General features: G+C 24.5%; 1 protein-coding gene across 1 annotated transcript in view; it reads right to left on the bottom strand.

Moving 5' to 3' along the window:
- Window positions 1-17,476, bottom strand: part of LOC119676402 (protein held out wings) — an 88,225-nt gene that overhangs the window by 17,648 nt on the left and 53,101 nt on the right. The window contains exon 3 of the mRNA XM_038087641.1: window positions 977-1,093. Within this exon, the coding sequence (XP_037943569.1) occupies window positions 977-1,093 (117 nt within the window). The remainder of the gene's footprint in view (window positions 1-976; window positions 1,094-17,476) is intronic.

The raw sequence follows: 17,476 nt of genomic DNA, 5'->3' as shown, positions 1-17,476 counted from the left end.
AAAATGTGCACTTTATGTAAACTAACAAAAATATCATATACGAGTAATAAAATAATATAGGATGTCTTTCTTTTCGACATATGAAAATTATAAAAAAAAAAATTAAGTACACAAATTACAATCTTATATAAATATTCAAATTTTTTGAAATAGTAATAGTAATATTATAACATCTACATATATCAACTATAATATTGTGCACTTACTGTAATATATTTATTTCTAGGCCTCAATGGTAAGCAAATATGAAGAGACTAGCCGTGTAATATAACTTTTTAATTAAATTTTGTTGTTATTATTACAACATTATTATTTCATTATTAATATCATTACTTTAGAACTGAACTACATCATGTAGATCACATGGGAGACAATAGACGCACCAGAACAATTCTTGAATGTAGACTTAGAAAAGATAAAAGAAGAATTGAGATAGAAGCAAGTAATTGTATAAACCTAGTTCAGGTAAGAGCAAAATGGTAGCGTTTAGGTATAACATATGTTCAGCAATAATGAATAAAGAATGAATGTGTACGAGTCTGGGCAATAAATGCATTTTAAATACTTTATAAAAATGTGAGTTCTTAAAATTTGTGGTACAAAGACCGACCAATTTTCACACACTTTGCAAATAAGGCAAGTACTATAAATTACACATCAAAATTTTATATCCAATTTATTATTTATCCTTGTTATTGTGTCATCTCTCAAGTTTCGTTATACGTATGAGAATATAGTGCATATGTGTTAAAGAAAGGACTTCATAAAATAAATGAACACAATCAAGTAAGCGAAGAATTAAATTGTTTGGCAGCTTAATCTATATAAAACTTTGAAGTAAATAAATTTACACAGTCAAGCAAATGGAGAATTAAATTGTTCCTGTGTATCTCTCGATATGAACTTTAACAGTATATAGTTAAAAGCTCATATACAAAGTTTTATTATTATTTATTTATTTAAATAAACAACTTACCTTCTTTTTGTCTCTCATAGATCCCTTTCCTCGAACCATAATTTTACAACCAGTCTCTTGTTCCAATTGCTTAGCTGTCATTCCGCGTGGTCCCAATATTCTGCCCACAAAGTTGAACTAAAATAGAAAACGAAAATATTTTAAATAAATTATATAAAATTTAAAACTTTAAAATATATAAAATTTAAAACTTTAAATTTTTATGAAGTAGTTTAAAATAAAAACAATATTAAAATTAAGTCAATTTAAATTAATATTTAAAAATAATTGCTGAATGTTATTTAAATTTTACTATATTTAAATTTCAAATATTTAATATTTTATTATATTTAAATTCAAATATTTAAAAATTGCTAATTTAAAAATAATTTAAATTTCTATCTAAAATTATTGATATACTAAATTATATAAAGTACATGCAAAAATAAAACATAATTCATAATTATATGGATTAAATAAAAATATTTTTTTTATATAAATATTTTTATAAACAATTTTAAATGTTTATGTATGAAATATTTAAACACATATAAATGCGATACAGATGGATATTGCTTATTTATATACTTTCAAAACGTATTTAGCAATAATAATTCCTATAGAATTGAGTCAATCCTATTAAAATGTGGGATACCATGGTACTTGCACCATGTGGATATTTACTTGTAAGTAATTATAATATTAAAAATGACTAAAATATTAGGAATATAGAAAAGTGGTTGAATAATAAATTGAAATAATATTTTTTAATTTTATATATTTATTTATAAATTATAAACATTTATAATTATAATTAAATACAATTATTATTCCAAGACCAATGATGATGGGTATTTGGCAATACTTGAAACAGCTGTATTGTCAGCCAACAATTCAATTAATTAAAATAATATAAAATGAATTCTTGTTGTTGTAGTTCACTACTGTTCTAAAAATCTCTATATATATTTATTTTATTTTATATTTTTACCTAATTAGTGCTTAATATATAATATTCGAAAAAATATTAAATTACAAATTAATATAATATTAAATTTAATAAAATATTTAATCTTCTAAATTATTTACAATTATAAAGTATTTAAAGTTAATAACATACTTTATATAAATATTAAAAAATAAAGATTATAACGAAATCTTTTGTATTATAAGAAAAATCTTATTTCTTGTACTTATCATGGCAATCAATGAGCTCAGCGCCAGACTCAATATTTCAAGGTTCTCAAGTAGAAGGTTTCTGCATGCTTGACTCATGGAAAACTGTCAAATTAACTTGTCAAAGTTTAAAGGCATAAAGTTTAAATTATTACAAAACGTATTTGATGTATTGTAAGAAAAATTTACATTGAATAATAAAAACAAAAGAAAAAAAAAGAGTTAATAAAATACCAAAACAATTCTTGGTAAGCAAATGATACAAATTGATTCAATAATTGCACGCTGCGAAAGGTGGAAAATCACACACGATCAAATGGAAGCAAAAATACCAAAAAATGCCTAAAGCGACACGCCTCGTAATGGCACGATAAACCAATCAAATACACATATAAAAACAATATCTTTTTAATCATTTTTAATAAAAATGTTTTAAAAACAAAAGATACACATAAATCTTATATACAAAAAAAAATAAAATAAAAAAAAAAACAATAAAATAGTAGCAATATACAAAATTGCATGAGTGTGATTGCTGTTTAAAGACGAGCATGCAAATCTTGCTGTTTAACCTATGACAAAAGCTTCAATGCATCAACGGCAACATGCAGTAAATCATCAGTTCGTTACTGCTAGTTTTCAGATTATGCAGCGTGAACTGCACATGCACCTAAGATTTGCCATTAATGACAACACTACGTGTCTGTGATCATCAACGAATCTACTGGAGTGCATAATTCACACATCGGCAATCGGGGAAAACGTTGCCGCATGTGTTGATGGATTGATGATTTGTGGTCGTTATTGAGGCTGGCAGAAAGTTCAACTGTTGTGTTTTTAGTTGCCGATATTTATACTTAAAACTAAATAATCAAATGTTAAATATAAAAATAAATTTTATTACCCTTAAGTTCAAATCAGAAGGCCCTGCTTGAAATAATTTCATATTTATTACTAAAACCTAAAACTGTAGCAATTTTGAAATTAACAATATAAAATTCATGATAATTAATTGAAATCGACAAGATAATATAAAGTATACGATCAATCAAATAATAATTAATGCATAACAGTTAAGCATTGAAGGCATAAATAAAAAAAAATTAATTGCTGTTAACAATTAAAGTTGTAAAAGGAGTTGTAATTAATAATATTATAAAACTAATTTTATTGTTTTCTAGAAAATTAATTAAAACCAATTGAGTGGGTGGATGTTATGGAACCGTAAAATAAATAAATCAAGAAATTTTATTAATATTTTAAGCTAATTTTTATCTCTATCATTTATTATTGATTTGCATAATGTGTAAAAAGTCAAAACTTTATTTATCTTAAGTTTTAATCAATCATACAAAAAACAAAATAATATTCATACAAATATATCATGTTAATAATGCAATTACCAGCAATTATTTTCGGTTACATTCCAGTAATATAAAAAATATTTTTATTTTAGGTGTATCTATATGAAGTCATTTAAAATGTTAAAGTCAAATTTGTAGTAATAATATAGGCTTGGCAAACACTACTATTCGCCAGCCAGAAATTGCACAAAGCCAGGCTTTGAGAAGACTTTTCAGGGTAATAAAAAATTACTAACAGGCTTACCAACACCGCGTTATCAAATCTCAGAATGGTTACAGGCTCCTTGGGAAGGTATGCAGATCTGAGATTAATTACTGATTAATCTGCTTAAAGTAATAAACAATAATCCAATCAAGGCGTAGAAAGGAATTATGAAACAAGCTCACAGTTAATAGAGAGTAAAAGTGCTTAAATGCACTGCCTCAACTAGCCCCAACATAATATAGGCTTGGCTTGATTATTGACTAAAAACGAAGCTACACTAACAGAACTGCGTTCGCAGGAGAATCCTATTAATAATCAGGTATAGCTAATACACTCCACCGTATGTTATACAAGTAAAATAGCTTGTATTCAATTAATGGATTATTGCTGCATAAAAGATCTCTAACGGCCTAGTACTCTGGCCCAATAAGCGTCATTGTCTAATCTAATCCAAAATTTTATAGTCTCAGAAAGCTAAAACATTTTTATGATAAATTTGTTGAGCAGATGTAAAAATATTTTTAAAGGCTTATAACTTTTTAGAAAATTCTATATGAATTCATTATTCAATACAATCATTATATTAATATTATATACAGTAAATAAACTCTATGCGAAAAACGTAGGCTTCGAAATACAATATAATGATGTATATTAATTTATTCTTGAAATATTTATAGATCGTAAAGTGATCGATCGCCAGTAGTGAACAAAAATTGCACGAAACATATAGTTTTAGAATCTATATTTTTTATAGACCATTTAATTAATTTTATTAAAGAAAAGTGAAAGACGTTTCTTTAAGATTATCCTACTTCTGTTATTCATGATGCTTATGTATAGCACATTATGTTACAATATCTTCATTTTTTTTATATACATAGTTATTTAATTAATAAAATTAATAAAATAATTAGAATCATAATATTTTTATAAAAAATATATGGGTCTTTAATAAGACTGTATATCCATAATTAATATAAGAAACCTTAAGCATTTTTAAAATAATATTTTTTACAATTTGTAAAGTGTATTTTAATTTTATTAAAAGCAATAAAAATTTAAAAACGTGTGTAAAAATCATAATTAGTTTGTTAAGTAAGAAAACTGTGACATAAATAAAATATACATACGAGTATATGCATATATTGTAAGTATATTCTATTGCATTCTACTAATTGACAATTTTAAAATGAATTAGTTTAACAAATGACCGACAACGTAGCTATTGACAGTTAAAATAGCAAATAAATTAACGCAACAATAGAGATAATTGTTAATAATAAATTAGAAATGTTACTTCAAATCCGCATATGTACAACAGTAAGAAATTATATATAATTAAAGTATGAAATCAACTGGTATAGATCTAATTTCAGTAGTAAACTCATATTGTATATCGACGAAAGATTATTTTATAGTAAAAATTACTTCAACCACCCACCATGATTCAAGCAATGACCCTGTGGTGACGTGATCTACACTTATGCTGTGTGATGATTACGTACCACAGACTAATTTATTGCAGCAACTATAACAACAAGTATTTATAGCAGTGAAAATGTTGCAAATGTTGTTGAAAACAACAAAAATATATAAACAAACAAGTAACCCCATTGGGCAAATGTTCACATAAAAATAACAAACTTATTAAGATCGTTAGATACTCGTTTAAAGTTCAAAGAAAAAAGTTATTGAACTGGACAGAATAATGATTAAATCAGTTTTAAAATGGAAGCAATTTTTGTGAGTTTTATTAAGTTGAAATTTTCGACCTATTTAAAATTTCCGAAAAGTATTTTAAATAAAATATAGTTAGACCTCTGTACGAAAATAAATGCAGGTGTGAAAAAGTGTGTGATAGGGTAAAATTAATCATTTACAAAAATTTTGGCGTAACATATGTCAGTAATAAATTAATTCAAATAATTTTTATTTTACACAAACAGATATATTTATATTTTTTTAAAAGCGAAAATTTTTTCGGAATAAAAAAAATCTTTAAATCTATATATATAAAAGAAAGTTGTGTTAGTTACACCACTTATAACTCAAGAACGGCTGAACCGATAGGATACTTTTTATCCCGTTCGACAGCATTCCCGCGTGACTTGACATGAAACGTCAGTGGTGAGAAACGACAAAGTAGGTTTTGAAATTATCAAATTTTTGATATAAGAAAATATTTTATTAAAATTTAACAGATAAAAATATAACTTAGTTAATGTGTTTTCTGTCTGGCGATTTCCGCCAAATACTGCCAGTAATTCCAAGATCTACGGCTGCCGACGAAATAAACGCTTGCCTCAAATCGTCAAATCTATGGCGCTATGTGAAGAAACTGCAACTGACAACAAACATGAGAGTTACATTGCTTAATGATACATCTGCTGAAGATTTCTCGGAGCAATTGCTGACTATCGGTAATGGTCAAGTACCTGTCGATGAATCGAGTGGATTAATATCATTTCCAAATAATTTCTGTAATTTTGTCTCATCAAAAGACGAACTTATGTATCAACAATGTATTTCCAGAAATTATTTCTAACTACAAAAATAATGAATGGTTGAGTGAGCGTGCAATTTTAGCGGCTAAGAATAAAGATGTAGATGACCTAAACTACATAATTCAAAATAAGATCATTGGAACAATGTATTCATTCAAATCTATTGACTGCGTCACAAATGAAGATGAAGCCACCAACTATCCAATTGAATTTTTAAACTCTTTGGACGTGCCTGGCTTACCACCGCACAATTTACGCCTAAAGGTTGGCTCCGTAGTAATCATGCTTCGAAACATAAACCAACCAAAACTGTGCAACGGTACGCGTTTGGTGGTTAGAAAATTGATGAACAATGTAATTTACGCTATGATAATAATAGGAAAATTCAAAGGTGAGGAAGTTCTCATTCCGAGGATACCGATGATCCCAACCGATATGCCGTTTGAATTTAAAAGACTTCAATTTCCGATACGTCTCGCATTTGCCATGACCATCAACAAATCACAAGGCCAATCCTTAAAAGTTTGTGGTTTAAATCTAGAACATTCATGTTTTTCCCATGGTCAATTATACGTGGCATGTTCACGGGTCGGAAGACCATCTGCGTTGTTTGTTTTTGCGCCTGATAATAAATCAAAAAATGTCGTGTATCACAAGGTACTTAAATGAAGAGCAACCTATGTACTAAAATACACAAATAAATTATGAATGATTAATGTAGGTATTTTTTTTTTTGTATTTTTTCCAATTAAAAAAAAACTGCTTATTTATTGCCTTTAAGGCGGAACAGAGTTCGCCGGGTCATCTACTAGTTTTGTATAGATTATGAATGCTACATCAAAGATAGCGAAGCAACAATATATCTATAAAATGTCTCTTAATTTATCACTTAAACCTTAAACTAAACTATATATAGGTAATATACAAATAGAACCATATTTTTACATGAAGTACAGTGACAAATTGTTGTTCGTAATTTCTTAAAATAAGGCAAAGGAACTCCTGGCAAAAAGTTTGTCTTTAATTTGGAATTGTGTTTAATATATATCTTAAACGTACACCTTCACTTACTATAACACCTTTTCTTTGCATTTACAAAGCTAATAATTATGATTAATACCTCACATATCTAAACACAAGATTTCTATAAAAACATTAGAGACCCATAGATGATTCATGTGGAATTTATCATCAATTTACCTTCACAAATTCAGAAGATTTCACTTTAGACTAAACACAATAATAGACCCATAGGTGATTAGCATGTAATCTATACCAGATTTACCTTAAAAAATGCGGTGGTTTCGCTTTAGACACAATAACTCCATTAATATTTGTCCAAATGATATGATATATTACAGCACAGGTAAATGCAAAGAAATTACCTTAATCTATATTACAAATATCTATTTTTAATACAACATCTAACTTGTTGTGATTTACAATTTTAAACAATTTTCTGAAACCTTGCTTTTCATACGATAAATGATGTATTAAAATATTAAACACGTTAATTGCATGTATTTAACAAGTTACTTGAAGTAATTTACCACTATTTGACAACATTATAAACTACGTATATTTCTTTTTGCAAGAGTTCAACAATTTTTTTATATTAAATTTACTGCGATTAGTATTTAATTAAATTAGTAAAAGTTTTTAAATAAGTATCTCAGTGAAAAATATTTTTTTCTTTTATCAATTGCTTTCAATATTAAAAATGAATTATAATAAAAATAGTAAGAAAGTTATGACAGTAATCGAAGTAGCAATATGTGGTATACACTTTTATAAATGATATTAAGTTCTTATCTTAATGTAATTTTAAAATTAAATAATTTAAGCTATAATATTTAATAATACATAATTACTTTATAACTAATTTTGAAGAGCTGCTGTTACTTATTTAAGTATTAAAATCAAAACAAGCGATTATGATGCAATTGAGGTATTAAAATTTAAATTGACCATAACCGGCGAAGTGCAAAAATAGCAAGAAATAAATTTTGTAAAACGTTTAAGTTTCAGAGACATAAAACATTTAACACATCAAATAATAAGAAAATAAAATCCAGTGAAAATATTGTTAAAAATTGCAATTAAAATTGTGCATGTGCACATTTTGAATAGCATTTATGTCGGCAGATTTAAACCACGCATCGATAAATGCATAATTGCAAGCCTCCAGAAGTGTGCCACTGAGCCAAGTTAACAACTTGAAAACTTTGAAACCGTTGACTTCATATTCACACATGGTCACAACTTATAACTGAATGAACACACACCATAAATGTGGTCTTTTATGGCAAAGAGGCTTCATATATAAACTTTAAACAAAAGTAAAAAAGGTTAACATGTTTCGCAGTTGTAATTTGAGCCAAATTTTCTCATCAACGGAACGTTTTCGGGTATGTGGCTGATACGCGGGTGGTTGAACATCAAGTCATTACCGCAAAATGCAAATTTTGAAACATGTTACTTTTTTTTTCCAAAGTTTCAAAAAACATTGCTTTGAGTTGTTACTTAACGTTTTTTTTTTACTAATGATTTGCACAATTTAACTTTATCTAATGAGCTGCTAAAATTGTCAAATTATTTTAATTGATTAATTTTGTTGACCTTGTTTCAAAAATGTCATAATCATAGAATCTTTTGATAGGTCACGAGTCGAAGATAATTAATTTTATGTGTTGTAGTTAATACATGTTAGTAGTAAATAGTAAATATGCAAAATATCAAGACGTGATTGAGTTTCAGCAGAAGACGTCAAGTTTTTATAAGAACTATATTTTACAGATCCTTTTTATTATTATGTTAATACTGCGAGGTTTTACGCCATGACTGGATTATTGTTTATTACTTCATCAGACTAAGCAATAATTTACCACAGATCTGCATACCTCCCCGAGGAGCCTGTAACCATTCTAAAATTCGATAACGCGGTGTTGGTAAGTCTGCCAGATTTCGCAAATAATTTCAACGCTCTATGCTTTATGTATTTTTTGATTGGATCAATCTTGAGATCCCTGAGGATGTTTATTATAAAAAAAATATATCTAATTAAGTCACACAGCATTTGCGTAACCTCACTAAATTTAATTCATATCAATTAAAAAGTAAGCTCCATCAATTTATTAGCACAAACAGTTAGTGCTAAACTTAAATTAATTATATGCATATAGTAACAAAAAAAAAAACAAAAGTAAAAGAAAAATACGAACAAATTTAAAAACGCCAGTTAAAAGCACCATAAAATAAAAACAAAAAAAATTTACATAAAAATACTGCAAAAATGATCGATGTTTTGCAAAACAAAATAAGTTTTAAATCACCATAACTAAGGAACCTATTAAGGTAGAATACTATTTAGTATAGATACCTAATTAGGTGTATATATATTTAAAGAACTAAATTTAATATACGATTTAAACTATTTCGATAAAACATTTTTTAGATATTAAGGATTTTTTGACTTATAATAGTTTGGCTAGTTCCTTTTGACACCTCAGCAAATACTCAAAATGGAACTCTCTTCCAATATGGTTTTGTTCTGTTTCTTTGACCAAGAAATTACTACCCAAAATTAAAGCATTTCAATGCGAAAAAACCCATTTATGCATTACCTGCGATTTTTAAACTAATTTTACTCAACTTATATTTTTAGTTGTTTACTTATAATGCTATATAAACATTGTATTATTTTAATATTTAAATATTATATTGTTTTAATATTTATGTTTTAAATTTGGCCGGGCTTTAGGTCGTGGTTTTAAATTTTGTTTTTATATAATAATTTTTATTGTATAAAAACACAAATGTTAAATTAAATAAAATATCACATTTATTACTTGATGTAATATATTTTATTAATTAACAAATATTTCGGTCTACTTTGTAGACCATCTTCAGTGTTACAATTAATACAAAAAAAATCTTTTTTTTTTTTAATATTTAAATATTGTTTTATTTAAATATAAAACGATCTTAGTATTATTTAGTTTTAAATGTAAAAATAATATTTATATCAAAATTTGTCAACAATTTTCCAAAATAATAATTAAATACAAAAGACATCTCATAATAAAATATATTGGATAGCCTAACTAATATTTTAACATACTCATATATATAATATATATTTATATATATAATTTACAATAGAAGACAACTAATATTTAAAAAGGCAAAATTTGGTAAAAATGTTAAGTAGTTTATGACGAAAATCTCAATACGAGTAATAAGACTTTATTATCTTATGCATATTTACTTATTAAAACCGATAAGCTATAAGCTTTGAACATATTTCATTTTTTGTTTTTGTTTGGAATAAAAGCAAAATAGTTTAAGTTGAAAAATATAATTAAAATAAAAATTAATTTCCTTTTTGTCATTGTACGACAAAAGAACGAAATTGCCTTTTTCAGTTCTCATTAATATTTACATGATTGCGAATGCATGTATCTAGTATCTAAACTGAATTCTTTATCAAGTGCAAAGCAGAGTTGCAAATTTTTAAAAGCAGTGAACCGAACTTCCTACAAACGCAGATTGCATAAAAAAGGTAACTTGGGAAATAATAAACGTTTTTTATGACCAAAATGCATAAAAAATAGAGAATGAGTTTGATAATTATTTGCCATATTATTATTACGCAAGTAGAATAAAATTATTATATATTAATGAACATTTATAAAAACAGATTGGAATATTGAATTAAACCGATGAAGTGAGAAAATCATTTAAATCAAAAAATTATTATAAGATAAAATAATCTTATTATATATCAGATAAAATAATAATAAAATAAATAATATTTTATTAATATTATAATATTATATTTTATATTTATTTTATTTAATATTTTTTTTATTTTATTGATAATAAATAAAAATTAAAATAATAAATTATTAAATGTAAGGAATAAAAATTAGTTTCTACAGAGAAAACACTATATAATAATATTAAAAACAAAATTAATTCAAAAATTAATAAAATTAACTATAATGTAAATATATAAAGAGTATAATAAAATATTATAGTAAAATAAGAATTGCATAATATCATTAACAAACACGTCAATTAATAGGATTTTCAAAATAAATAAAATTAAAAATATCTTATTTTTTATCTATCTGCAAATAATATTTTTTAATATAATAAGCATACAAATTACAGATTATAGTTATTTAAGTATAAATATTTGATGCTATAAAAAATGAGATATTTAATATTTGTTTGCATTAAATTAATATTCCTTAGCATTGAGCACAAGCAAGCATTGAGCACATTAAAAAGTATCTTTTTCATTTTCGTATATTCGACGCTGTTGCCCATAAAAAAACGTAGCACTCCTTACAAGAATTTTATAAATGCAAACAACTGCGTAACCCGCAATACTAGAAGCGTATGCAAATATCTTTACTTAAGCTTAAAACAAATTAATGTATTTATTTAAAAAAAATATATTTAATAAACTTAAAGTCAAAACAATTAATTAGTGCAAATATTTCACATGGCAACGTTTATAAAAGAATAATGCAATTGTATCTGTAGAAACGAATTGAAGGACGAGTTAAACAAAAGAATTAGGTTAAGCTCAGTTCAGTTACTCATAAAAAAAAATCTCATAAAAGAATAAAAGCTTGCAGAAGTATAAACAAATCATTTTCTTACATTTTTCTGTGCGATTTTATATAATATATTCATATATAAAATAAAAAAAATAAGACAAATCATTTTCTCTTTGAAAATTTTTAAAAATTTTACTAAGCATACTGCTTCATACTTAAGCTGTCAGACGTATCTGTTAAACATATCTTAAGCGTATTTGAAAATCAATCGATGTTTATCTAACAAATAAGCTTTTTTTTTGTAAGTACTTCTTTTCAAAATCATTAGCAAACAAAATAAATCAATTTATGTTTACAGTGGCACTTGAAATTGTAGAACAACCATAAAAAGTGATTTTAAAAATTTTAAACAAATTTACGATTGATTATATAGATAACAGCCACAAAAAAATATCAATGGGAAATTCTTTGATAAAATATTAAAACATATGTTATAAAATTTGAAATTGATTCAACAAACAAAACTAGTGAAAAAAATTGATAAAAATTTTGAAATCAAATTTTTACTATAAAATATAGTTTTTTATATGTATTTATATATAAATTATTAGACATTTAAAAAATATAATATGTATTTGTAGTATAATTTTTTTATTTTATATATATACGTCTTTATTTCATATATATTATTTTTATTTTCTATATTATTTTAAATTTGTTTTTTTTTAAATCTATATAATTAAAGATTTGAAAAATATTTATTATTTAAAAAAAAACGTAGCTCTGTCTTTTCCTGCTAATTATGTTATCAAATTTTCTAAAAAAATGTTATGGTGCATGCAAAAAATATTTATTTTTCAAATAGACAAAAAATATTCTTTGAAAGAAATGTAAATATACATAGCATGCAATACGTTTATAGTCAACATAAGAAAATGGGGGGAAAATATAAAAATAAATAAATGAATATATACCATAAATAATTATTCCCCTATTTTTAAGTGAATTTTTTAAGTTAGCCTGTATACTTCTCAGGTTGTATTTCTTTTATATTTTATTAGATCATTATAGCACTTCAAATATGAGAACGAAATTTTTAAGTAATTTGTAACTAATAAATTAATTTTATAATATCCAATAATATATTAAGATTCTAGCAAAAAATCATGAAAACAATATCGTATCTTATTTAATAAAAATATCTGTTAAAGATGAAATTTATTATAATGAATAAATATAATCTCATTTCAAATAAATGTTGAAGCTGGTTGTGTTAAAAACCGTTCCGTGAAACTCAAAACCGAAAAATTCATCTCAAAAGAAGGAAAACTTAAAGGAAAATTTAAAGGGAAATCTTTTTGTTATGATTGTTTTTAATATAACATTAAAATTTTTTCATATCACAAATAATTTCCAGTAAAAATTAGATAAAAAGCTTAAGAGTGATAAAGTTTTAATTACTCTAAACTGTCGAATATTTGTCTGGATCAGATGTATCAACCCAAATTTGATTTGTTTTTATATTTTATAACAGAAAAAGTATTATTATTTGATATAAGTATATTTTTTTTATTAATTAATTATGCGAATTTATACAAAATCCAACAATATTATTAGTCGATAAGTAATATTCATGAATAAATAATAAATAAATTCAGAATGCGTTCTATACCATTTTTTGATATATAACTGTCATATTATAACGATTATGAATTTTCTTGTTATAATTAACAATTTAACAAAATTTGTCTAGATCCTAACTTTTGATAAAATAATTTCTTGACCAGAGAGACAACTAAAAACTAAACTAATACATACCAAGTTTTTAACATTTAATTTTTATAGCATCTATTGGAAAGTCTATTGCTATTGGAAAGTTGTGTCAATATATTTTCTTTATGAGAAAGAAATGAAAATTTTTGTCCATATGATATATTGACACAACCTGTTAAAATGTTCGATAGTATTATAATAAAAACTACGAAAATAAATTTTCTGTATATTCAGAAAAAAAACTACTTTGAAAAACCAAATAGCAAGTGAGATATAACAAAATCGTAGATATTTTTTTTATTTTCTGTGGATTTTTAGAAAAAAATCATTATATAAAAATAAAAATAAATAAAAAATAATAAAAATATATTATTTTAATTATTTCAAAAAAGAATGTTATAAACATTTGATGTAAATCTTATGACTAATTTTCGAAGAATTCAAAAACCTCATATTAAAAACTATTTAATTAATACATAATAATGAAAACACTAAACAATAGTTTAAATTGTGCAGCAATTTTAATTGAGGAAATAGTAATTAATTTTTACATTAATTGCAATTACAAATTAAATTGATCTGATAATAGTAATAAGCAACTTTAACCGTAAAGAAGTATTTATAAAATAAAGAATAAAAAATTAAAAAAAATAAATAAAAAATTAAAAAAAAAAATAAATAAAAATCTTTAAGAACAAAATGAAAAAACGGAAAAATAGAAAAACGGAAAAATAAATCAAAGACTGACATTCTTAATCATTATTGGCAGTTAGCAAGATATTGCAGCATTTGAAAAAATGCAAATTATTGCATTAACGCAAATTAGGTGGCTTTCGATTGAAGTCGCCGCCTTCTTTAATTAATTTCTCATTTCAAGAACTACTTAGAATTGTATATAAACGTTCAGAGTGAAGAAAAAAAATATTTTTTTTTACAAAATAAATTATTTTAAAACCACAATTAATTACGCGTGATGCTGATTTTTATATAAAATAATCAATAGATATTTTTAAGTAAAATATTTTTATTTATTAACCTACAAATCGATTCATTAACCAATGCAACAAAATATTTCATGTTTTTACAAAACATATAGAAAAATAAATAAAAATATTTCATATTAAATAACCGCAAAGAACGGGTCTACTAGATACGAATTTGTTTAGTAGCGCTAGCAGTATTATGTGTAAAAATCTTTTAGTTTTTGCAGGTGAAAAATACAATGCAAAGTATTTCAAGTATTCTTACATATTTAAGCTGATTCATTTAATGTAATCAACCAAGTGTTAAATAAATGCATTATAAATTTTTTTTAGATTTTGTTTTTGCAAATTTTAAAAAAATTTAAAATCTAAGGTTGGGCTAACTGCAAACTAAACATTTAAACAATTAAACATAGTCTGGTATTTATTAAAATATTTTCCTTGTTTTTTTTTCTTTTTGAATGACAAAAACTAAATATTAATTTGTTTTACAATAATTTTATTATATGCAATATGAAAACAACTAAACCAATTAGTGGTTGCATTTGTGTATGCAATAAATTGAAAATATTATTGCTGAGTACACATCAGAACTGCAAGACTATAACAAAAATGTTGGCATTATATATTAAAATATATAACAAATGAAATGAAAGAAAAAAAACATTTAATTACTGCATTATAAAAGTTGATATTTTTGATTAAGATATACCAAACCTCAATTGGACATTTATTAAGTATGCTTCTCGGTTATGTTTCAAGTGCTTTGTATGTAGTATTTATGTAAATTTTTTTATTCAACTGTCATGCTCGTATTTTAATTAATGAGATATCGTGATGTTTTAAAACGACAAATTGAGTCTGATGCATGTTTGCTGCCAGTTTAGTTGTTATGCCAAGTCTTGTCCGTCTTTGTACTAATAATTTTATTAAATATTTATTTTTTAAATCATATAAGAAGAAAAAAGCTTTTAAATTATATTAATTTAAAATTTAAAAGCAAAAATATTTTCCTCATAACGACAAAAAAATATTTATTATATTAGCAGGTCACCACAACACTTTATTGACTAATTTGCAGTGTTTATGAATTGAAAAAAGAAATAACGTTAAATTTACATAATTAATGCAATTAAAAGGAAATATTATTTTGAAAAAAATTTGCTATTTATTATAAAAAAATAAACAATAACGCCATTGATTAAATACTTCATGAAAGAAACACAATTGTTCGTAATGCAAAGTAACTAGTTCAAAAATTATTTACATGTCTTATCTAGATGAAATGTCACTAAGGTTTTATTTTTTAATAAAAATTAAATAGTGGCACCAGCTAAATCACAGCTGCTTATAAAGATATCTTAAAAACGTAATAAAGTTGCCGCAATAAATAAAAACTATTTATTAAAAATTATTTTTAAAAATTGTTTTAATTTAAAACTGTTTTTCATTTTAATTACTACTTTAAACATTTATGAAATGATTTTTTGTTTATATACTATTTTATTAATAATTGTACATTAATATGTAGCTTGCGACAAACTTTTACTCTAATAATGAAATAATGAAAGCAACTAGTTTATTAATTAAAAGTTCAATTACAATGTATGTTGAACAGTTAAAAATATTTTTAAAAGCATAGCATTCCCCACATAACAATATAATTAATATAATTATGTGGATAATGTTATACACTCCGGCTCAGGCGGTCTACTGTGCTTGGAAAAAAAAATAAATTAATTTAATTATAAAAATATTTTTCCGGAAGGATTTAAAAACTGGAACAAAACTGTTAGAATAACAATAAAAAATAATATACATAGAAAATATCACGTTCAGCAGAACTGCAACAGATGCAATAGGCTACAACTTAAGACTATATTTATAACTAAATTAAAATTATTTACATATTAAAATTAAAACATAAACATAAATAAGACCACAAAAAAAAAACTTTATAATTGTTAAACATCTAGAGCTTGGATCGCCTAGTTATAGGAGTAATAAGCCACCAACTGAAGAATTAAAAAATATTTAAATTTATAATCATCTAACTATTTGATTTCTAATGTGAATTAAAACCGAACAGTCACGAAGAATGTGACTAAAGGATTCATCTATTTCCAAACATAGCCGAAACTTTATCTAATTAAACATATACATTTTTTCAAGATAGTTCGGTAATTTATAATAACCCGTCAGATAATACGCTCATAACCTCTATTGTTATGTACTAGGAAGAAACACCTAACCATAGTTCCTTTTAAGACATAAACCTTTTTAAGATATTTGTCCTTTTAAAACATAGACCCTTTTAAGGCATAGATATAGTAGTTTTACAAAATAGTCGACATTATAATAAGAAAATAATAATTAAAAGAACAATTAGAAAATGGACTTTATATTTAAAGAGAAGTGCTATAAATATGATGCCTAAGTATATTTTAATAATTATGAAGTAATTCTGTTTAAATACAATTTTTATTAATTTTTGAACTATTGTAATAAGAACATAGCATAAATACATTTTTACTACTATGGAGTAAATATTCGAAAACTAGCGTTAATAAAGACGTTATTAGAGACCTTTGACATGATATGATTGAAAAATACATTAGACATGTAGTTATGCAGCTTTGGAATAAGATAGTTGAAAACTAAAACTCCAAGTTCACAATATTAGAACTTTAGAGAAATCCTCAGAGATGACGTCAACATTTGGACATTTATAAACGAAACATGGAATATCATGAACAATCACACTAGCTATTATTAATTAATTGAGGAATAGTTTGAACCGCAAATCAGGTGATTAATATGGTAACACCAATTATTTTAGCTAATCATTAGGCACAATATCTAATCATAGAACATCACAATAGTGATATGCAAGTATTCACTAATTGGAAATAGTAAAGGATCGAAACAAAACTCCAAGCTCAT

Source organism: Teleopsis dalmanni, chromosome 2, assembly GCF_002237135.1.
Source record: "Teleopsis dalmanni isolate 2A chromosome 2, ASM223713v2, whole genome shotgun sequence".
In the NCBI taxonomy this organism is placed as follows: domain Eukaryota; kingdom Metazoa; phylum Arthropoda; class Insecta; order Diptera; family Diopsidae; genus Teleopsis; species Teleopsis dalmanni.
The sequence above is the reverse complement of the archived record's forward strand: the minus strand, read 5'-3'. Positions and strand labels throughout refer to the sequence as shown.